The 22,081-nt window shown below is 37.3% G+C and overlaps 5 protein-coding genes across 19 annotated transcripts in view; 2 read left to right on the forward strand and 3 right to left on the reverse strand.

Annotated features, from left to right (window-relative positions):
* Positions 1-24: 24 nt before the first annotated feature.
* LOC135159816 (actin-related protein 2) lies at positions 25-3,637 on the reverse strand. 5 transcript variants are annotated; one of them, XM_064115889.1, is made up of 10 exons: positions 3,619-3,637; positions 3,291-3,521; positions 3,077-3,187; positions 2,743-2,760; positions 2,500-2,517; positions 2,171-2,250; positions 1,742-1,877; positions 1,299-1,658; positions 766-1,044; positions 25-694 (listed from the first exon to the last, which is right to left on the reverse strand). In XM_064115889.1, the coding sequence occupies exons 2-10, from the start codon at positions 3,336-3,338 to the stop codon at positions 521-523; spliced, it is 1,224 nt and encodes a 407-aa protein (XP_063971959.1). In that variant the 5' UTR covers positions 3,339-3,521; positions 3,619-3,637; the 3' UTR covers positions 25-520. The 5 variants fall into 5 exon arrangements, with proteins under 5 accessions (XP_063971959.1, XP_063971958.1, XP_063971961.1 ...); XM_064115888.1 differs by lacking the exon at positions 3,619-3,637 and having other exon boundaries at positions 3,291-3,616; XM_064115891.1 differs by lacking the exons at positions 2,743-2,760; positions 3,619-3,637 and having other exon boundaries at positions 3,291-3,616.
* A 3-nt stretch (positions 3,638-3,640) lies between these two features.
* On the forward strand, positions 3,641-8,810 carry LOC135159800 (vacuolar protein sorting-associated protein 18 homolog). Of its 2 annotated transcripts, none has more exons than XM_064115853.1 (15): positions 3,641-3,773; positions 3,875-3,949; positions 4,129-4,278; positions 4,419-4,760; positions 4,823-4,999; positions 5,350-5,539; positions 5,613-5,734; positions 5,855-6,187; positions 6,383-7,108; positions 7,223-7,358; positions 7,435-7,656; positions 7,734-7,885; positions 8,042-8,139; positions 8,210-8,521; positions 8,595-8,810. In XM_064115853.1, the coding sequence occupies exons 3-15, from the start codon at positions 4,198-4,200 to the stop codon at positions 8,656-8,658; spliced, it is 2,955 nt and encodes a 984-aa protein (XP_063971923.1). In that variant the 5' UTR covers positions 3,641-3,773; positions 3,875-3,949; positions 4,129-4,197; the 3' UTR covers positions 8,659-8,810. The 2 variants fall into 2 exon arrangements, with proteins under 2 accessions (XP_063971923.1, XP_063971925.1); XM_064115855.1 differs by having other exon boundaries at positions 3,643-3,773; positions 3,878-3,949.
* A 659-nt stretch (positions 8,811-9,469) lies between these two features.
* LOC135159819 (DNA-3-methyladenine glycosylase-like) lies at positions 9,470-12,451 on the reverse strand. Of its 3 annotated transcripts, none has more exons than XM_064115895.1 (6): positions 12,295-12,451; positions 11,456-11,586; positions 10,941-11,058; positions 10,539-10,733; positions 10,267-10,476; positions 9,470-10,065 (listed from the first exon to the last, which is right to left on the reverse strand). In XM_064115895.1, exons 1-6 carry the CDS (start codon positions 12,365-12,367, stop codon positions 9,662-9,664), a joined length of 1,131 nt encoding a protein of 376 aa, XP_063971965.1. In that variant the 5' UTR covers positions 12,368-12,451; the 3' UTR covers positions 9,470-9,661. The 3 variants fall into 3 exon arrangements, with proteins under 3 accessions (XP_063971965.1, XP_063971963.1, XP_063971966.1); XM_064115893.1 differs by having other exon boundaries at positions 10,908-11,058; positions 12,295-12,448; XM_064115896.1 differs by lacking the exon at positions 12,295-12,451 and having other exon boundaries at positions 10,908-11,058; positions 11,456-11,847.
* Positions 12,452-13,083: 632 nt separating this feature from the next.
* LOC135159814 (facilitated trehalose transporter Tret1-like) lies at positions 13,084-15,420 on the reverse strand. Its single transcript, XM_064115885.1, has 4 exons — positions 14,906-15,420; positions 14,668-14,847; positions 14,314-14,510; positions 13,084-14,226 (listed from the first exon to the last, which is right to left on the reverse strand). Exons 1-4 carry the CDS (start codon positions 14,955-14,957, stop codon positions 13,258-13,260), a joined length of 1,398 nt encoding a protein of 465 aa, XP_063971955.1. The 5' UTR covers positions 14,958-15,420; the 3' UTR covers positions 13,084-13,257.
* A 2,623-nt stretch (positions 15,421-18,043) lies between these two features.
* The window catches only part of LOC135159797 (inactive rhomboid protein 1), a 34,610-nt gene continuing 30,572 nt past the window's right edge, over positions 18,044-22,081 (forward strand). For 2 of the 8 annotated variants that reach the window (XM_064115843.1, XM_064115847.1), the window contains exon 1: positions 18,091-20,222. The gene's annotated coding sequence lies outside the window, so the exon portion shown is untranslated. Of the gene's footprint in view, positions 20,223-22,081 lie in introns of all 8 variants that reach the window. The other 6 variants (XM_064115840.1, XM_064115848.1, XM_064115841.1 and 3 more) reach the window with 6 other exon arrangements.

The raw sequence follows: 22,081 nt of genomic DNA on the forward strand, positions 1-22,081 counted from the left end.
TGCCTAATTAAAAATAAATGCACATTTTGAGCTCATTCTGTATTTAATTATTCAATTGAAGGTAAAATAATCATTATTGTAACAAAATTGGACTTTTCACATGTAAAAATAACATTGAATGAAAATGCACGTTATTTACACAACGCCGAAGAGCGCAATACGATTATCTACTCCTTTCACAAGTCTCTACTCGACGTAATGAATTTTTATTCATACGGACAATCATCTCAGTGAATTGACATTATTAAAGTACGATTACATTTATAGTTCACTGAGTTAGTTAATTGCACGTTTACGTGAAAATTGAATTTGAATCACTTGTTTACGAATAGGACACAAAACGTGTACAAAAAAAAATGTGAAACGTACGTACTCTATTCTAGTTCTGCCAACTCGTGAGAATGATGTCGATGAGAATGAAAATTTATCCCCAATAAATTGTTTGTTGATCAATCTCGCCCATGTATCCTCTCGCATCCTTTTGGCTACATTAATTCCCCAAATAATTAAATTACCCTATTTATTTTGAATCGTAATTGTCCAATTGTTTTAATACACTCAGTCCCTTCTCCTCGTAATCCTCTCTCGTAATCCAAAATGAGTCTCGATTTCTTGTTAATTCTGCTAGAACAGCTCCGCCCATGAAAACAAGGTCTTTACGCCTGGGTGAGTCTTCGATCTTTATTTTGAATTTCTGCAAGACAAAAAAACAGTCATTAGTTTAATCACAAATGATTAAGATTTTGAATTGGTTCATTTGATTACCCCTAATTTAGAGGTGTCATTCTTCAACACTCGTTCAAGATACAGCTGTTTTATTTCTCTCTCAAGCCTTGAAGGCAGTCCTGGATACATCGTACTGCCCCCACTTAATACAATGTGCTTGTATAGTTCACTCCTCATATCAATTTCTGCTGATTGAATAGTATTGAATACAAGTTCAGCGATTCCTGGAGCTTCTACGTTGATTAAATGTGGTTGGAAGAGCGCTTCAGGAGCGGAAAAACGTTCACCACCAACTTTAATTACACGACCATCAGGGAGCTAAAGATTAAAACAAATGGAATAGTATACCAATTAATGGGATTTGCTCGATTGATGATTTTTTTAACTGTAATTGATTTATCAGAATGAAAATGTCATTATAGGTAGTTTTTTCACCTAAAATTAGTTTATAAGGTGACTCTAAATATGGAATTTGATAAAAATAAAATAATGAAAAACCAGAAGCAACCGACAATTGGTAGATTAATTAAAAAGTGTAAAAATTTTGTGTTATATATTTTACTGCTACTCACAGTATAAGATTCTACTAGCACAGTAGTCTCAACCGCCAGTTTCTCCTCAGTCTCGATGTTATACCCAATGTAACACAACTTTTCTTTCAGCATTCTAACAGTTTCGAAATCCGCAGAATGATTAAAAGCATAACCCCGCAGCAGTAACAACTTAATGAGATACATTGTGATGTCTCTCCCCGCGATGTCGAGTCTACGAGTCAAGTGTGGTAGTGCGTATTCCTCGTAGACAGGACAGATGTGAGTTACACCATCTCCAGAGTCAACAACAACTCCACTTATTAGCCCTTGGGCATAGAGAGTCAGTACCGCCTGCATTGCAATGTAAACCCCTGCAAATTGGTAATTCTCAAACATCATCTGTAAAATTTCAAGTCATTAGCTGTGTCAAAACAGTGTTCCAACATCCGGGGGTGATGTGATCAGTGGAAGAGAATTAATACTTCAATCATTTTTTCTCGATTTCTCGTTGGATTCATCGGGGGTTCCGTCAGTAATATTTTACACTCTCGTGGATTGATATTCATCTTCTCAGGACCAAATGTGTAATCCCACACATGGCACATGTCCTCCCAATTTCTATAATTATTTTGTTGTTATTATCCTAAATTAACAGCTGTATTGTATTTGTTCATTACATAAAAATGATAATGAATTTAGGAAAGATAGAAGAGTTTTTATGAGAACCTTTTTGGAGTATTACAACAAATGTAATAACAATAATTCCACTATTTCTGTTAGATTCGGAGATATTACTCTAAAACCCGGCTCAAAAGTAGTCAAAGCTCTTTCTTAATTCGCTAGTGGAATTATTTTTTCCTATTCGGCAATAAACAACACATTTTGAGAATTGTACAATGGCTCATTCATACCTGACGATTCCATTTTGCATGGGATAATTGATCTCTAGAAGGGATCGTAGTTTACTCGCTTCATCCCCGACCATCAATTCCTGTTTTCATATTCAAATAAATAAGAATTAAATAAATCCCCAGCATTAACATTCCTTCGACACACCACGACAATTCAGTTGCACTTAAAAATATGCAAATGTACATTCTACTTCCATGGCAACGACAAATAGATTTCAATAATGAAAAACATCAAGCAATTAAATTTTGAGCACAAATAAAAAAACAATCAAGAGCATAGTTCTGAAAAAACATTCATATTTTGTTACAGGGGATACGTATTGACTTACAGGCATGTTAAGCACGTCCTACATCGTTGGCAAATTTGTAAGCACATGAATGCAATTAATTATTTAATATCAAATCTGTTACATATCTGATCGGTTGGCTTGGGTTCGTGAGTGTGTGCTTTTATTATTAGGGGGCCTGATATACTGGAGTTTTGTTAAAAAATCACTTCCTCCTCTGTTTTCTCTTGATTTTACTTAACAAGTCTAGCACAAAAGACTATTGGATACTACAAATTGACTTACACGAACGCAAAGTTCTTGCTGAAAATACAATAATACGATTATAAAGTTTATTTTCCAAAAAGTATTGTATTTATTCCGTTGTCGTGGAAAAAGTTATTCTCATGAATGGAGTAAAACCGAGCTCCGTTCAACTCTCAATATCTTTGGACAAAACGATGCGATTTGGATGGTTTAGATCGTATTTAGAACGTAAAAAAAATATCTTGAAAATGAAAAAAAAAAAAGATGATTCACTCTGGAGTTACCGAATTATCGACAATTGACGATGCTCTGTTTCATCCACTCTCTCAATATCATGAATAACAAATATTCTTCATCAATATTTAACTTTTACCTTCACATCGATGTCCCCGATTTTATTCACCGCTCTAATAATGGGACGTCCTACGATAGATGGAAATATGTGAGCTGGAAAATTAGCACCAGCGTATCCACATTTGACAAACTGGTGAACAAAAAAATTGCATTTTCATAAGAAATTCAGCAGTTTCCGATAATGGTCTCAACAATGACACATATCGATGATTTGTAGATGAACATAACCTTACCCCAGTTCCATTATCACAAACAATGACCTTACGCCCTTTGTTGTCCATGGCTGCTTAACAATAAAATTAAATCCACTGAGATATTGATATTGTCCTTACAGCAGAAGCGCTATGATTAATTCCTATTCCAAGATGACTAATTCCTCAGAAAGGGAAGGGCGTCACCGGCATGGCGCACTGATAAAGCTTGTAGAGTGACAATTATTCAGTAAAATGCTTCCCCTGATGTTTCTGTCAAGATGATTTGGATTGCAAAAAATTTTCAGACTTGAGGGGATGAGGTATTTGTTATTTTTATTCGGAGTATTGAACTCAACAAACCAAACACCTTCGACCTGTCACGTTTGGGGGGGTCCTCTCCTGTGTCGATAGACACCAATATATATATGAGAGAGAGAAACGAAAATCAGAGCTCCACTGGCGCCTTTCCATTGCTCGAATGACAGCTGAAAAGTGGAGTGCTTTGACGAGTTATTGTGAAAGGTGGGTGGCAATTGAAGATTGGAAATAAAGATTGTTTTGCGTGGTTGGCAAAAATTCAATTAATAAACAACTGGCTTGTACGTTTTTTGTCGTTTCCGTAGTAGAGCAAAATGTGAGGTTATTCGTGGTTTTTCAACATTTTTCTCAACATCAGGAGCAGAAAAAATCCTGAACAGGTAGGTCAATGGAACATGTCAGCTCCTGTCGATCATATATTGCTGTTAGGATTATTTTGATAGTGTACCTAGAAATACTAATAATGGTTTCATGCATCATTGGGATTATTCATGCAACATGGCTCTTATTTTCCATTATTACTTGTTCTGAATAATTTCTAAGGATTCCTTTTTTTCAGATATTGGGCCTGCAAATAGAACTGTCAGAGATTATTTAATTAATTGAGGGGGTAATAAAAATAAAAGTAATGGCTTCAATATTCGATCAGTACGAGAAAGCCTCCCAACGTTCGAAACCATTTGGCCCAGAGCCCATGAGGCCTGATATTGTAAGCTAACTGTCGCTTCAATATAATTTTAATTTCACTTTTGAATAAATTATTGTTATCTCGTAAAATTTTCTCGCTTATCCACTCTTTTTATCGTCTATTGTTATTGAAAATTCATGGAAAACTTGTCAAATGTCCAGAGCACAGCAGGTTTCATTCAGATGAAGCTCCAAGACGAAGAGCCTATATTCATAAGGCAGAGAGTGAACTTTCGTCCTCCTGAGAATATTCTCCACCTCGCAGTCAGCAATGATCTCATCATTATTGCAATGGCGAACAACCATATCCTCAGGATTGACGTGAAGAATCCGGAAAAGAAAGAGAAAATTGATGTGTCCAAGGGCATGGCACACATGAAAATGACTGGATTATTCCTTGATCCACTTGGAAATCATGCATTACTGGCAATGGCACCAAAGAACGGAGAGAATCCCCCCTCTGAATTATTTTATCTTCATAGAACTGCGACGAAATTAAAACCTGTACGTAATAACATAAATAATTTGATGACAATTATTGTGAGGTACTGTTAACGTTTTTTCAGGCAGGAAAATTTAGAGGCCATGAAATAACAGCAGTTGGCTGGAACTTTTCGAACACCTCAGACACAACATCTGGTCCTATTCTGCTGGGAACATCTAAAGGACTCATTTTTGAAACGGAAATCAGCCTGGATGCTGATAAAATTTTTATAACAAGTCTGGAACAATATTGGAAACAGGTAGATATCAACTTCGATTTCTCACTGTAATTAAAATCATAATGACGAATCTTTCCAATTTCATTATGGTAAAGTGAGCGAGTTAATTGTAGCTTAGATAGTTTAAAATTCATCCTTCATCGCATTATCTGTTCCTCCCCAAAGCTTCCTAATTATCTACCTCTTTATGGAACTAAAGAGGTAGATGGACTGGTAAGTAGTATTGTACCATCATTGCATTGTCTTATAGCCACACAAATCACCCGTAGACAACTGCACCATCAACACACGGAAATAGTGGACAACAAAACTCAAGATGAATTAATTGAATTAATTGATGAATAAACGGAAGCTTTTTTTTTATTATTTAGGTATTCGACATAGGCGAACTTAGTAAACCCCCAATAACTGGTATAGCATTCCATAAAGTTCCATATTCGGATAAATATGTGATAATAGTCACCACGAAGATTCGGATTTATCAATATGTAGGTTCAATAATAAATGCTTCGGAGAAGCCTCTACTCCAGCAGATATTCAGCAGATATTTGAATGTAGAAGGTCAGTTGTGATGAAGATTTAACTCCCTTAAAGGTAGAATTCTATTATCTAATGCGCATAAACGTCTTTCTAGAACGTTTCAGCCAATTGGAGAGCTCTTTACCATATTCAAGAATGCAATTCTATTATCCGGTAGCAAAAGGATTTCCAAAATCTTTTGGATGGCTGACTGAAACAGGAATACTCTACGCTGAGGTCTGTAGCCTAGACCAAACACCCAAAACGGCTAGGAATATCAATACCAATAATATCAATAACTGCAATCATGAATAAATCATAATGTCGAAATTTTCATTTCATTTCTCGTCCTTGTAGGTGAGCCCCAAGGCCGAACCTGATAACGTCCTCGTGAATCAAGTGATGCTCTACTCCCCGGAGACAAGTCTCAGTGGGTCGACAGTGTCGACCTCCCCAAATGCTCCCATAAACTTCATCCTCACGAAGTTCCACGCTCTCCTCTTATATTCCGATCATGTCAAAGGGATTTCTCTCCTGACCCAAGAATTGATCTTTGAGGACGCGTACAATGACACATTTGGAAAACTCGTCAACATCACGAAGGACCCAATAACAGGGGCAATCTGGGCTCACACAGAACGAGGGCTATTTAAATACAAAGTAACACGAGAGGAGAGAAACGTCTGGCAGGTATTTTAAAGAAGTCCTGGGGTACTGTGTCTCTCACGGCAGAGAAAAATTAAGGAAATCAATTTTCAAATGTATAAATCAAATATTTGATGCTCACAGCAGACCACTTATCAATATAGGTGTTTTTTTTTCAATTCACACACATGAATTATGTTTGCACTCCAATCACGATAATTGGCCCTTTATCATAATTAGGTGTACATGGACAAGGGTGAGTTCGAGCTGGCGAAACAATACAGCAAGGCAAATCCAGCGCACATCGATCAAGTCCTCGTGAAAGAGGCTGAGATGCTGTTCAATGCAAAGGACTACGAGAAAAGTGCATTAATTTATGCTGACACTCACTCTTCCTTTGAGGAGATATCTCTCAAATTTTTACAGGAATCCCAGATCGAGGCCCTCAAAACATTTTTAAAAAAGAAATTAGAAGGCCTGAGGCCTCAGGACAAGACCCAGATAACGATGATAGTCGTCTGGGTCGTCGAACTCTTCATGAACCAGATGGGTGCACTCAGAGGTGACCAGTCATCCCACCTCCACAATCCCAAGTACATGGATTTACAAAAACAATTCGATAGCTTCTTGTGCATTCCCGTCGTCGAGGAGTGCATAAAAAAGAATTTGAGCACCATTTACAACCTGATGGCCAGTCACGGTGATAAAGATAATTTAATTCGCCTAACCATAATGCATCGCAATTACGAGGAGGTTATCCGCCAGCATTTGTACAAGAATAATTATCTCGAGGCACTTGAGGTGCTCAAGAGCCAGGGGAATAGAAATTTATTCTATCAATTTGCTGGGGCACTGCTGCAGGAGTTGCCAAAACCAACTGTTGCAGCTATTATTTCGCAGGGAAGCCAATTGCAACCGTCGAGATTATTACCGGCTTTGGTATCGTGCGAGAGTGATGAGAAACACGTAAGTTTATGCGTTCGCTTACTTTATTCGTTTATTCATGAATTTATATATTTTTTATATTGTATTGTTATGCAGAATCTCAATGATGATAATATTCAAAAAAATTCTGTTTAGGCAAAAGAAGTGATAAAATATCTGGAATTCTGTGTTTATAAACAAAGCTGTCCAGATCAGGCGATTCACAATTTATTACTGTCACTTTATGCCAGATATAAACAAGATGAGGTGATGCGTTATTTGGGTTCTCAAGGTATGAATGCAACAAACGACGAGTCTGATTATCACTCCCGATTGTTGGAATACACAATAAAATGTTTCTCTCACAGGTCAAGACATATCGATGGTGCACTACGACGTCCACTATGCTCTGCGTTTATGCCAAGAGAATGGTTTAACCGATGCTTGCGTGCAACTCTCCGCTTTATTAGGCCTCTGGACTACAGCAGTTGATCTTGCTTTAACCATAGATGTAGATCTGGCTAAAATAATAGCTGCGATGCCATCGCACAACGATAATGAATTGAAGAAAAAATTGTGGTTGAAAATAGGTGATGCTTTGTTTACGCCAAAACATAAGGGCTCTATTTAAGTAGTGCCTGATTGTAATAATTTTTTTTTTCTTTAGCTGAACATGTTGTTCGAGAACGTGATGATATTCAACAGGCAATGGAATTTTTGCAACAGTGTGATTTGGTTAAAATTGAGGATATTCTCCCGTTTTTCTCCGATTTCGTTACGATTGATCATTTTAAGGATGCTATTTGTAATTCTTTACAGGTATGCGATTACTTATAACGGGAAAAAAATTGAAGTGCAATTTTTAAAAATAGAAACGATAAAATTTATTCCATATTTGTCAAATTACATTCGAAAAATATCACGGTTTTTTAATTTTGTGAAAAGCCGAATAATTGTTAATTATCTTCCAATCAGGAATACAATCAACACATTCAAGATCTAAAAGAAGAAATGCAGGAAGCGACAAAAGCAGCGGAAATAATAAGAAAGGATATCCAGGCATTTCGTACCAGGTGAATTATCCTTTCTACTTCACATATATTTAATCACTGAACAATATTATGCTGACTATTATTCATTCAGGTGTACGTTTGTCCATGTGAGGGATACGTGCAATTCGTGCGAAGTTCAACTTCTGCTGAGGCCATTTTACGTATTTCCCTGTGGCCATCGATTTCACAGCGATTGCTTGATAGCAGCGTTGACACCAATGCTGTCGATCGAACAACAAACTAAATTAGCTGATCTTCAGAGGCAACTTACAGCAGTGTCGAAGAAGCCGGAAGACACGACATCGGTTGGATCAGTATCTCTATCCACTAAGGATCAAATCAAGGCAGATATCGATAATCTCGTTGCCTCAGACTGCTTGTACTGCGGAGAATTTATGATCGAGTAATTATAGTGTGATTTTTCATTTGGGGATGTTTACACATTTGATTGGGTGATTTATTTATTTTCCTTTCAGATCTATTGACAAACCTTTTATCGAGGAGGAGAATTACGAGAGGGTTATGGCGGAGTGGATATAAGTTTCCTGAATTCACGTATAAATATAAGGACTTCTCCTAAGAGAACGTGTGTATAAGAACTCAATGATAATTTTTATAAATTATTTTTTAATTTAGTAATAAATGATATACAAATTTACTGATGTGCAGCGCATGGAGGATATTACAAATCAGCTTGTTGTTTATTATTACTAATTATATTCCCCTCTGAAATCCTATCGTGTTTGCTGTTTCTCCAGGAGTGACGAATCCTCTTGCGAGAACGTGTACAATGACTCAATGATCCTGTCTGTTAATTATTTTGGAATGTAGTAATAAATTAAATATAAATCGCGGTAGTGTAGATGGAGGGCAATAACAATTTTCAAGCGGTGGTTTATTATCTCTAATAGAGTTTTCTTCATGTTTTTCACATTTACTTACACAGGAATTTTCGTAGATATAACATTCCAACAGTTCCGTGGCCTATTTCACAAATTTATATCTTCCGGTAGTTGATTCATTGACGATGTTCTCAGATTTATTGACCGAGCTTTCATAAATATGTTGAATTCAATGATAAATAAAGTGAATAGTTGCTTCAAGAGAATATGTTCACAAAGAGTGAATACGAATTTTAACCATGTTTTTACGGACTTAATGATAAGTAAATATAAATTCACCCATATAGGCAGTGGATGGAGAGTAATAAAAATCTTCATGCACTTGTTTACTATCATTAGGAATTTTTCTCTTGGTGTTTTATCACGTTTGCTACCTTCCGGAAGTTTATGCTTCTGTATAGATGATTTATTGATGACGGTTCTTAGATTTATTGACAAGGTTTTCCCCGAGAAAGAGAATTACGAGAGAGTTATGGTGCGTGCATACAAGTTTATTGAATTTACATATAAAAAACGTTATAAATAGCCATAAGCGAACATGTATTATCACTCAGTGATTATGCTTATTATCTACCTTTTAATTTAGTAATAAATTAAATATAACTTGGTCGTTTGTAACGTGCGCAGGCGGTAATGAAAAATTATTTGCTGTCACTAACGACGTTCTCTTCTGATTTTTTATCACGTTTACTTACAGAAGAATTCCCATAAATATAAAATCTTAAGGGCTTGCTGGCCCATTCCGCTCCAACACTATCAATCCCTATTCTCGCAGTCTTTATGATTCTCATATCCTCGCGAGGATAGCTGGGATCATCCTCGATCCACATTTTTTTCCACGTACATAGAGAGTATTTACAACAATCCTTGTCAATTTGGAATGCTGTACAGAGCTTCGATGGACCATTGCATAATTCGTAAATGTGAAAATCTTTGATTTTTTTCTCTTTATTTTTACTCTTTTGAAGAAAAAGACGATTTTCTTGCATTTTTTCCATATTGTCTAAGGGCTCGAGAGCTCTCAGAAGAACTGCTGCACCTTTTCCTAAGAAATTCATATTAACATAAGTGATAGATATTTTTTTTCATTAACATTTACTTCAAATGGATCTATGCAATTTAATTTAATTTCGACCAATCATTTAGATAGTGAACTATCTCATCAAGTATTTCAAGCAATAAATGAAATGCTGTAGAACTAAAAAATTAATTAAATTACTCAATTGGCAATTATCTAGCTCCTCACCTCCACTTGATATATTAAAGCAGAAATACATTCCATAAGTCATGTACACATAAATTGTTCCAGGAGGCATGTACATGGGAATATTTCTCGGTGTCACACGATTATTAAAAGTGTGAGAGGCAGCATCAATTTCCCCCAAGTAGCTCTCTGTCTCAACGATTCTCCCCCTCAGTACAGATCCATTATCCAACCGACGAACTAATACTTTCCCTAAGGAGAGTAATCCCATCTTAAGATTTTTTTCAGTTTTGCAATGTTTGCAGAGCCATTACCTAGCAGATTCTGAGCCAACTCTTCGCATGGGGTATCGTAGAACTCGTAATTTAATCTGTTGACACTAATTTCCTTCTCCAAATCAGTCTTGGGGGGATCTTCCAACTGTTTTAATTCTTCTTTCATTAGGTCAAGGTCGACCTTTGCCCTAGTTTTCTTTTTAGCAAGTCCTGATGGACGCTGTTGTTTAGTCACTGGACAATCATAATTTTGTAATATGATTACTGGACTCAAGCATTATCCATTGAAAATGTAAAATTATGATGTAGTGATTAGCATATTAACACAAACAAGTATTAAGTAATGTGCATGTATTATTCAAGATTTATCATTTGTATAATCTGTTATTTTGTCGGGAATATACTCACGATTTTTGGATAAATTTTCAAAGTTTAATTTACTTGGAGATTTGTTTTGGCAGGAATAATCGTTGGGTTCACTCTCCAATAGTGGCGTGGCTTCTTTTTTTATATTTTTCTTAGACGAGCCCTTGGAGTGTTCATGGAGTGGTTCATCGTTCTGTAATTAATTAGTTCAATAGAAAGTACAGCAAAATGATTCCAATGTGCTGGAATCTTCGCTTTGCCAAGTTACTTCAAGAACTAGATCAATTGTAATTAATCGAAGAGATTTTCCAAGTGAATTTGGTATTTATAAAATACAAAACAAAGTGAGTAACAAAAATCAGTAATAGTATAAAAATGGACAAAAAAATTGCGATGAATAGTATTAGTCAAAAGTAAATAAACCATGTATTGTTAATAAACCCCCTAAGAAAAATAATGTACAAAGTGCAATGAGTGGCAATTGTACACCTGATTTATTTTCTTGTATTTAACGCTTGTATTATGATTATCCTGCATTAACATTCATGAAAATGTAAAACCTCATAAATAAAATTCGATTTTTTTATTACCCCTAGGTCTTGTGAGAGAACAGTCGCAGCAGTTTGATGGCCTGCATTAAGGTTAATGACAGGACAGCCAGCGTTCTTAGCTCGACGAAAAAGTCTCGTTCGTTTCATGGCAGGTGTAATCGTACGATACTCTATATAAATTTTCACATTAAATTTACCATTGATTCAGAATGAATGTCATAATATCCAATGGTCAACAGTTGTGTTTGTATTTGTGTTATTCGGAGAAATGAATTTGGTTGGGGAGCAGCACGTGAGTATTATTGAGGTGGTGGGGATGTAAGAGGGAGGGAAATAGGGCGAGAGTGAGTAGAAACATGAAGAACACGTGCGTGGAACGGTGACAGATGCAGATGACTATTATGAGGGACGTCTATTACATTTCGTAAGTCATAAACATATTGTTACTACTATTATTGGAGAACACGAAATTGACACTTTGTTTTTCTTGTGAATAATATGAATTACGTCTCTTGTTTGACAACTCAAAACGCCACAAACATTTTCAAAAGGTCAAAAGTGTCTATTGGTACCCAGCATATGTATAATTTTTTTTGTGTCATTATTGAGTTCAATGTCAATCAGTTGACACTGATATCGACAAACATTCTAAATAAAAATTTGTCAAAATAGCAAGTGATTTAAAAAAAAAAGAGATTTACATCGTTTATATGCAGAACAAGAAAAATTTATAGAGGAAATGTCAACTACTGTGAGGAGGAAATATTCTTGGAGAATAAAGAGAAGTTATATGTCTTTGTAAAACTATCAGTTCTGAGCATTAACGCAAAACCCGTAATTAATTGAGCCATTCATTGATCAGATTATCATATACGTACGCAGATTGAGTGACTCGACAGCATATTTATGGATTAATTCTAGCATGAAGCCACTGGTCTTAATAAAAGTCATTCCTCGTTTTATTCACTCTATTCGATCATTATACCTCATAAAAAAAGTTTTACTGGATGACATCCACACAAATCGTTTCAAAGATATTAACCTGTGAAGGATATATGACATTAAACAATTGAAAGTAGGTAATTTATTATCGATGAATTCGATATTGTCCCCGAAGAACTGAAATATAGAGTACTCGGGGTCTTGAGAAAACACCGATGTTGAGTCAATGCCTGAAGAATACGACGTTTCTCAATTATTTAACTCTCCCCACTCCTTGGAAGAAATAATACAAACAGAAGAAATAATTGCGAATGGATTTGCCCCCGAGGATTGGAAACATAATAATTTTCATGATTTATTCTGTTCTTCTAGATTAGCAAGATTAATTGGAAAATATATTTCTCTCAATATTTTTCCGTCTCTCGGGGACTTCCAATAATTGACGAATGTAAAAATGCAGCATTCGTTGGCTGCGTCCCGTTTCGTTAATGTCTGTTCCCTCTCGTCGTCACGTACCCTCACACCGAAACATTGTTAATATTGAAGAAGCGTAAGTGGTTGTGGCACTTTCAGTAAACCATTCCGTAAGCTACCGAGGTACACAGACCCCATTATTACATAAATTACAAGTTGGGAATACTCTTTTCTCCTCTCGGTAATTTGTCCCTTTGACAGCGAAACATTATTCCATGAAGATGAGAAATAATGAGACAGGAGTGGAAAACCTTGGAAAACTTTAAAATATTTATTTGTTCCTATTGATAACAATTGCTAAGTACCTTATCATCTACCATTAACATACACGTTTTCGTGGATAAATGAGTCATGAATACAATGGTTATTTTCATAATGGATGTCTGAAGGTGAAAATACTGGCTAAACAAAATAATAAAAATTTTCTAGAGGCGAGTGATCACATCTTTCTTCTTATTGTCCATATTTTCCTGAATCTCAATGAGGGTTTTTCCCTTAGTTTCTGGAACCAGGAAATAAGTGAAAGGTGCCACGCACAGTGCAGACGAGGCTATCATAAAAAATATAGCCCGCTCACCGACAAGATCGAGAACCGGTTGAAAAGCTCTGATAGCACAGAATGAAATAAAAGCTGCTGAACAGGTGAATGTCAATGACGCAAAGGTCTTCAAAGTCGGAGGGAAGAGTTCACCGAGTAAGGTATTGGGCATGGATAGCATGCCACAGGGGAGGGCAAAATTATACAGGCAGAGTGCAAATATCGGTAGCCAATCGATGGCATGTGGATCGACTCCGTAAGCTAATAAATTAAAATGAACACCGAGCATAACCATTGAAAAACAGACGCCGAAGCTCGAGTAAATGAGCAACGGACGTCTACCACATCTGTCCACAAATATCATGGCAACAGCTCCTGCAATCACCATAATCACTCCGAGTGCCATGACGACAATGCTCGGGGTAATTCTTATATCACTTTTTCTCATAATAATTTCAGCGTAAGAACTTATCACATTGTGTCCACCACAGTACAAGAATAAATTGAGCATTGACACTATCGCCATATTTTTGGCATTAGTAGGTTTACAAAATTCTTTGAGTTTATGTTTAAAACTTTCACTATCACTATTTGCACTACCCACAAATTCTTTTAACTCGTTGATCTCCTTGGGGGCATCTGCATGGCGCTTATACCAGAGTAATGATGCTTCAGCGCGTGCGAAATCCCCCTGGAGAACGTAGTGATATGGGGATTCGGGGATCCACGAGAAGAATATTATGAATGCAGCGGCGAGGCTCACTGCCACGTAACCGTACTGCTGCAGATCGAGGAAGGGGCCCATGGCATTGCCCAAGAGTGAGCCCATTGACGATGCATTGAGGTTCAAAAATATCTGGAATAAATCAGTTCATGACAATGATTGCTAACGATGACAGTAAGGTAGATCATGTTGGGATGGAGTGACTTGGAGCTGACTTACCAAGGAACCACGAATGGACGGATCGGCAATCTCGCCCATGTATAAGGACAAGGCCCCCCAGATCATACCGGAACCCAGACCGTTGCACAACCTCCCGATGTACAGCCACTCCACTGATTTCGCAAAAATCATGCATATCCATCCGAATGTTAATGGTAAGGCACCAACCAGCATTGTTTTCTTCCGCCCTATTGTGCCTGTTTCCCAATAAATTATCAATATTTTTAATTCATAAAGAATGGCAGACATCCACAGTAATCTGTGATGAGCGTGTAATCACTTGGACACTCCAACGACGCAAAACTATTATTTTAAACTCGAAGCGATAGTGACGGGTCTCATAAAACACTTTACCTTGGCTTAAGGCCCCTGCGACGGCCCCTATAACCCTCCCAAGACTCAATAAAGAGGCGACCCATGCTCCTTGATTAGGGGTAATTTTGAAAGCCGTCTCAACATCGTCCGATGTAAGTTTAGCGAGAAATGGCGAGGCCCAGCCGTTGGCAAGACTTGCTGTCAGAACAGCTAGAGAAACTGTCAAAATTTGTATTATTAAAATCGGCCCTTGCTTCTCCCTTACAATATTAACTACCTGTGAATCCGGCGAGCCACTGCGGCCAGAATGTCTTCTCCACAGCCGTCATGTCAATAGACTCCACTGAATTGCTCTTAAGACGATACACCACCCAATGCCACCGTCGTTCCAAAACGAACCAAAACGACTGTGCGGTAACGAATGTTTTCCCGAATATACTTAGGACTCATTTACTCATTACAATTCACCTTTTGCCTGATAACACATGACGCACGCCGTATTGGTTTTGAAAATTTCCGTTATTCATTGACATTGGCAAAATATCAAAACACCATTGTCTCTTTTATCAGGACAATATAATCCAAACTAAAATAGCTCAACTGTATTCCTTAATTTATAGCTGACAATATATGTACAATGCAGTTTGTAAACTTATGAGTGATACACGTCGCGGGAAATGACATAGCGCAACTGTCTCCGCACTTTGTCAAATGACTGCTGTTATACGCGTGTAGATAGTTAGCGCAGTACAGTTGACCTAATGAGGCATCTACACATCAAGATAATTCTGAGAATGTATTCACGGTCTGGCAAAGTAAGAGTATCAAATGATTCCCCAGTATTGATGTAACATCTCTGATACTCTCAAGGTTTTCCTGTTTCTAAAATCTCTGTCTTATTATTGCAGTTGTGGATGAAATTAATTCCATTAGTTGTGAGTTTTCCGGTTCTTGGATTTACTGGAAAATATAGCAGCGAGGGAATCCTTCAAATGATAGTGGTGGTTGTCACTCGGGGTAAACATATTGGCGGGAATCGATGCAAGTGATGTGTTTTCTTTGGTGTGTTAATGGAAGGGTTTAGTCCCTGACAATGATGTTTTTGCCTGTAAACTTTAATTATTGGGGCATTGTCAATGACTATTTGAGAATTTAAGGCAGATCGTGAAATTAAGAACGTTTTTGTAGGGAGAATTGAGAGTTACACAAAAGTGGTTATAATAATTTAGCGATCTCTGTTAGATGAGAAGATATATATATATATAAATATGGGATATGGATTTACATATACTCGAAAGCTCAGGTAGGAATTAAGGCGAGTAGTAAAATTTTGCCGTTTCATGCTTTTTATTTGTCCAACTACGTGGGAATATTGAGGAATAGATACATATCTAGTACTGAGGAAAAAATTATAATTTTCCTAACCAAATTTCATTTCCGGCAGGAATGCGTAATAAGATTTATTGGTTTCAAAGAAAACGGCAATTACAGCACACAGTGTTTCCAAAAAGAAAAATAAATCAATGGCAGCGGAATCAATGAGATAAATAAGTTGAAGGGAGTAACAAGTGCTGAAGCTTGATACTTCAAAAAGCAGTCGCCTGTACTTTGAATTCGAATGAGGATGATATAAGTGAAAAAAAAAATAGATAAACACCTTTTAGAAGGAAAAACATTGAACGGGAAGTCCCGTACATGTGCATGGGTGTGCATGTAAATAGGTGAAATTGCTCGTGGATTTTAAATTCATTTGCAGCAAACCAGTTTCCAATCTTATATACGTCAGAATACGGTGACGATCAACTTTAGAGTATAACATTTGCGGACCAAAAAATTAAGAAAAAGTTTGAGTTTCTATTTTTGATAACAACCTAGACACTAGATTTACAGATTTAGATTAAACAAAAACGAAGTGAAAAGGTTCCAAGATGGAAAAAACAAGTTACGAATTGTTCAAATAAAGATAGTCGTGAAATCAATAGTTTATGAGTAGTAGTGACATTTGCGAAGAGCCCACGTAACTATCATTATGCATCTGCAGCGATTAGTGATGAATATTGAGGAATGAATATGTAGCTTCAGGGGATATAATTCATGATGCGAATGGTGGAGAAAGAATTAATTCATTGAGCATTGAGATACAGTCGTCGTTGAATGTCAATGAAAAACTTCACCGGGATCTTCTGCGAATAGTGATTTTGAAATTAACTGTCGTGACGTGCAAGACGGAACTTCTTACGGTGGTTCGTCTACGGGGAAAAATTAATAACTCACGTTGGTGGGAGGAATCGAACATCAGGAGGAAAGATTTCGCTGATATTGGAGTCATTATTTTCCTCTTATTCATTTCCTCGTGTGTAATCCCTTGTTTATTGATTTATGAGTCACTTTAGGAAATGAGATTCTATTCCGCTGGTGGGGGGATTAAAGGGATTATATTAAACTGAATCTTTGATATGAAAATAGTTGTATCGTTCCGGATATTTGGATTTACGGTTTCCCTGTTTTTTTCAGTCACTGTAGAATGGCTTGGAATATCAATGTTGGAGCAAATTAAAAATTAATGAAATATTGACTTAAAAGAAAATGTAATGAGGAGATAGAATTAGACGAAAGCTCTCAACCAGAAGAAAATTGTTTTTATTACCAAGTTATTAATTATTCTATCCTTAATTAACTACTAAACAGGAATCTCCATTCACTCGTATCGTTGACGGTTAAAAAGAAAACATTTTTTTAGTCTGAAGACCATAATTAGTCCAAGCAAAGGAAAATTAATCTCCATCAATTTTTATTCTATTAACCTTTGACTTTCTCGCTTCCCACTGAAGTAGTAAGCTTGAAACTGAAAGTAATTTAAAACCATCTAAAAGGAAATACCCAAATGATATTACAATATTTTTATTGTTGGATCAAATATTAACTGGAAATCTCTAGCGAGGGCTTTCCTAATTGCACATCTCTAGGGCTCCAAGAAAAAAAAACCTAAAACTCCTAGAGCATAATGACTCAAACTAAATGAAAATTATCCCAACAGGAATTTTCATGCAAGAAGCTTTGTGACCCCTCTGCTTCCTCCAATGCATATTAATAAATATGTGGACTACTTTTCCCCACATCACATACTGTACCCATAAAATTATGCCATTGTGTACATAATCCCGGAAAAAGAGCACATGCATAGCAACCAAAACAAAAAATCTATGAGTCACTGAGCCAAACTGACACATTTTAATCCCCAAAAATGAAGAATCGTCATCCTAAACTAAATGTTAAACCCCACAAAGATAACTTTAAATATCAATGTGAGATGCCTCGTGCTGTGTACCCCGACCTAAACCCGAAGGGGTTTATTCGCTGCGCATTGGGTGACTCGCGTCGCTCACCCCTCCGCCATCTCCCTCCCTCCCCCCTGCCCCTCATCAACTCCCCTTGGGCTTTTCCCCATTGCACAGACAAAAGGTTGAGAGTGGAAGAGAGAAAGTGGAAAATGAAAGAAGGTTGAACAGGCGAAGAGGTAGTGCAAAAGGGGGATGTTGGCTCGCCTCGGTGAATTTTCGTGTGACCTCGTGTATCTTCGTGGACTGATTGTGGAATAGTTATATAGCTGGGAGTAGGGAAGAGGGGGTTGGTCTCAGTTCTCGTTGCGCGCAGTCGCCGAAGGAGTTGGATCTCCACCAACATCCGAGTAACCCATGTATTTCGACAATATTTTCCCCCCCAGCAACGGCACAATTTCCCGTTAAATAAAGACTATTGAAATATCGGAGTAGATGAAAAAAATGTCAAATTAGTCTGTCAACTTGAATGGTGTTATCGTGCGTGAAGTTTACCAGAGTCATCATCGAAGCAATAATGGAAAGTAGCACAAAGGTCGTGACGATATTGACGCAAGGCGCGAACCCCATGGACGTATGTGGCCATGAGGGCTTTGACAGTTGTGCTTGAGAGACAGATGTCGCCTCCAACATCGCGGTCCACCCTATCTTACTAATGCTTTACCCAGTTGTCAACGAGTTTGTTGTTTCTATAGAGAACCCTTCGGTTGAAATTGGCCAGTTGACACCAGTTCATTCTTCGGTATTCAGTGATTGTCATCGCGAATGAAGTGGTTCAGAGTTGGTTAAAGTTTGATGACTGAGTGAATGTTGATGATGTCTAGTGTCGTGATAGTGGAATGATACGAGTGCTTGAGATACTTGTTGTTTTGACATCTTGTGGGGGCAAGTGAGGGGCGATTTCCAGTATTTTTATTCAACGAGGGATGTAATGAGTGAGCACTCGGGCAGTTTTCTTGGAACATTGTCATTGGCCTGCCCTGGAGGGGAAATAATCATGAATGTGGAACAAGTAGTTTAGCTATTCGCTGGACCGTACGCTGGCCAATCTAGTGATACGAAACACGGGAGTGTCGGCCACCATTTTGACTGCGCTGAGGTTATTGCAACTACTACTTTGATCAACTCCGTTACCACTGAAGAATTAAGACATCGGAGTGATAATTTTGATGATCAGTTGATCTCGAGGGATTAATTAATCATTTTCAATACTGTGTTTCGTCTGTGATGATGTTATCTATTGTTTAACGATTGAATTATGATAAGTAGGCCGCGGTATTCAACATCAGATGTCGATGACGACGAGTTGTTTTTTGTTTTTCGAGTTTTGGAATGCGGAGGCTGTGGTCCATCAAAAATAATGTTCTGCGAGGGGGTCGCGAGGTGAGGGCTATGGCGAGGGTTACGTGTGGCCCAGGGTATAATGGAAATAAAAACATGGAGCCAGAGTGTGTGCATATTGTTGAGGGGTGAGGACTTTGGGCTTGATAAGCTTCTGGGAATTTATCAATGCCAGTTATGCCAATTAATCCCATGAATTCACCTTCGAAATTGGATGTTGTTGGGGATTGTCGGGAGAATCTGAGAGATGCTCGTGGTATGTGGAAACTTCGAGGAACTTGGTGATGTCGGACAATCATTCTCCAGCTATTTACATTGATATTTATCAGCTCTACTGAGTTAATAGACGACATTGGAATAATAGATGATAGGAAAATGTGGACGAGTGTATTGATTTTCTGAAGATTCGGAAAGGTCTCTTCGTTACTCGTGCGCGCGTGTGTACTAGTGTAGGTAGTACTAGTAATGTGATCTTCATATCGTTATTAGAAGGAAAAAAAAAACAAAATACAAGATTTATTGTTTCAATTAGCAAGTTCAGGATTCATTGGTATTCGCAAAGTTTTTACATTTCTGGGTTTACGTGTGCCAAATTACATTGACATTCACCGAAGGGGGGAATGAAAAGCACGAGTGTTGTCGCTATTTACGGAATACGTGAGGTTCAAGTAGTGAATAGTGAGACTGTCCGATGGATAAATCAGTTTTGGTACATTACGATATTGTTGTGTGAGTGATATTGCAGCTGTGATGGAGACCAAGTGACGATTTTTGTCGAGACTGAATTGATGATTCCGATGGGATCAATTTTTTATTTTGTTTTGATTTTCTTAAGTGATTTTGGGAGTTATACCCGAGTGACTGGCTCTTTTGAGGATTAAAGCACACTGACGGCTGTTGTCATCGGCATTACACGTGAGTTTGTTACTGCGTCAAAATCTAAAATAAGTGCATGCACGTTTCTGCGAAATTTTAATCACAAGGTTCAGCTGAAATTTGAAAGCATTTTGTCATTCAATAGTCAGAAAATTGATGAGAGATTCGATGGAGAGTAGAGATTTGAAAGAAATGGTTCCATGACGATTGCTAATGAGGAACATTGGAGTCGGTTGGGGAACCTTGCGGCTCTTTGAATATTTGAAATTCTATTGGGTTTTCACTGAAGTTTGGAATTTCATTATTTTTCCCCTCAGTTCAATATCAACTCTCCACGAATTCAACTCGCAACGAATTTTCCCAGCAATGCACAGTGAGAGATGAAAAAAAACAATTGTGTACGACCAATTTTTGACAATGCCATTATGTTTAGTTGAATCCACCCTTTATAAAGTCCTGGCAATCAAAGATCGCAATTGAATAGAATATCTGTGGAAGCTGCACATTATCATTCCATTATCCCCTGAAAATGAATAAAAATTCAGGGAATTTGAGAATCGTTGAATTTGGGAATTTACTTCTCTAATTCAATGTCACTCTCCTGACAATGAGTACTCAGTTTTCCACGAAATTTCATTCTTTCCTGAGGAGTGCAAGCCAAGATTGAAAATAAGATGTTGTGCATGTATATCTAGATAACCATGTATGAAATTCAACCCAATGACACTAATACAGTTGTGTACAAGATCGTGGTGTCTTGTGAGGGTTGTCTTCTCGAGAAATTCGTGCCAAATCATTGAGCATCGAGTGCTGGCCAGTGTCCAATGCATATGTACATGTTTCTTCTCATGTATGTCGTCATTTAAACTTGAACATCGATAAATACAGCGTCCGTGGAGCATTCACGGTGCACCAATTCCGAGAATTTTTCACTGGGTGCGTCATACATACAGTGGTAACGAAGTTATTGGGGATGTAAATTGAAATTTTTGAGAGGAAAAACTCGTACGGAAAATCTAGTGTCGAAAAAACTATTGGAAAACACGTTTCAATGGTTGATAGTGATTGGCCTGACTTTACCGTCAATCCGATTGTTTCCCTTTTTTTCCTTTCAATTTTTTTCTATTCGAGGGATTATCAAATTTTGTTGTATACTCATTCGAATGATTCAGGAATGTTTATTGATGGAGTCGTTTCGATTGTTGGAAATCGGGTGAATGTAGGGACGCAAATTCTGATCTCCATAAACATTATGGGAAGCGTTAAAAAGAGCTTTTCTTTGTTTGTTGATGGATGTGTTTTAATCGTTGAAGGTTGAATGCATAAACAATTCAGTGCTTCAATAACGAGACATCTATTTTCAGTTTCAATTTTTTGCAACTGTACGGAACCAGAGGACGGGAAATTCAAGTGGTCCGATACTCATTAATGCAATGCAATACAAGTTAGGATCCGCTTGGAAAAAAAAATCTAAAAATTATCAAATCAATGGGGAAATTTTATCCTGAGCGTGAACTAATTCTTAATCTACCAGCAAAGTATTTTTAATTTCTATCAGGAGAACATTTGTTCATGAAATATTAATTGTTACGAGGTTCCAGGACAGGGATGAGGTAGCGATGACTCATGATCGCGTTTATAGAATGGTAGGGTAGTTTTTATCAATAATACATTCGTGTGCGTTTTTCATATTCATCCACATAATTCACTAAAGTTATGTTCACTCTTGAAAATCCATGATCCGGAACTCAAAATAATTAATCAAACAAGACCAGCGTGTTTGGATTTCATTTCGATCGTCTACAGTTCTGCAAACACCGTTTATCTCCATTAACGAACACATTTCAATTTTGCAAAATTATTTCAAGAGGAATCCCAATATTTTCAACGTGGAGTAA

Source organism: Diachasmimorpha longicaudata, chromosome 2 (assembly GCF_034640455.1).
Source record: "Diachasmimorpha longicaudata isolate KC_UGA_2023 chromosome 2, iyDiaLong2, whole genome shotgun sequence".
Classification (NCBI taxonomy): domain Eukaryota; kingdom Metazoa; phylum Arthropoda; class Insecta; order Hymenoptera; family Braconidae; genus Diachasmimorpha; species Diachasmimorpha longicaudata.

Bases quoted from the DNA above. Each gene is read 5' to 3' on its own strand.
- LOC135159816 (XM_064115889.1), bottom strand. From the start codon at position 3,338: ATGGACAACAAAGGGCGTAAGGTCATTGTTTGTGATAATGGAACTGGG. The intron at 1,659-1,741 runs GTATTAATTCTC...GAAATTTTACAG, and splicing joins ATCGAGAAAAAATGATTGAA to ATGATGTTTGAGAATTACCA. The intron at 1,045-1,298 runs GTGAGTAGCAGT...TTTAATCTTTAG, and splicing joins TGCTAGTAGAATCTTATACT to CTCCCTGATGGTCGTGTAAT.
- LOC135159814 (XM_064115885.1), bottom strand. From the start codon at position 14,957: ATGACGGCTGTGGAGAAGACATTCTGGCCGCAGTGGCTCGCCGGATTC. The intron at 14,511-14,667 runs GTAAAGTGTTTT...ATTGGGAAACAG, and splicing joins CGCAGGGGCCTTAAGCCAAG to GCACAATAGGGCGGAAGAAA. The intron at 14,227-14,313 runs GTAAGTCAGCTC...GATTTATTCCAG, and splicing joins CGTCCATTCGTGGTTCCTTG to ATATTTTTGAACCTCAATGC.
- LOC135159800 (XM_064115853.1), top strand. From the start codon at position 4,198: ATGGCTTCAATATTCGATCAGTACGAGAAAGCCTCCCAACGTTCGAAA. The intron at 5,540-5,612 runs GTCAGTTGTGAT...ACGTCTTTCTAG, and splicing joins CAGATATTTGAATGTAGAAG to AACGTTTCAGCCAATTGGAG. The intron at 7,657-7,733 runs GTGATGCTTTGT...TTTTTTCTTTAG, and splicing joins AAAATTGTGGTTGAAAATAG to CTGAACATGTTGTTCGAGAA.
- LOC135159819 (XM_064115893.1), bottom strand. From the start codon at position 12,367: ATGACTTTTATTAAGACCAGTGGCTTCATGCTAGAATTAATCCATAAA. The intron at 11,059-11,455 runs GTAATAAAAAAA...AATTAATTACAG, and splicing joins TTCTCTCACAAGACCTAGGG to AACGATGAACCACTCCATGA. The intron at 10,477-10,538 runs GTAATGGCTCTG...TACTCTCCTTAG, and splicing joins GTTGGCTCAGAATCTGCTAG to GGAAAGTATTAGTTCGTCGG.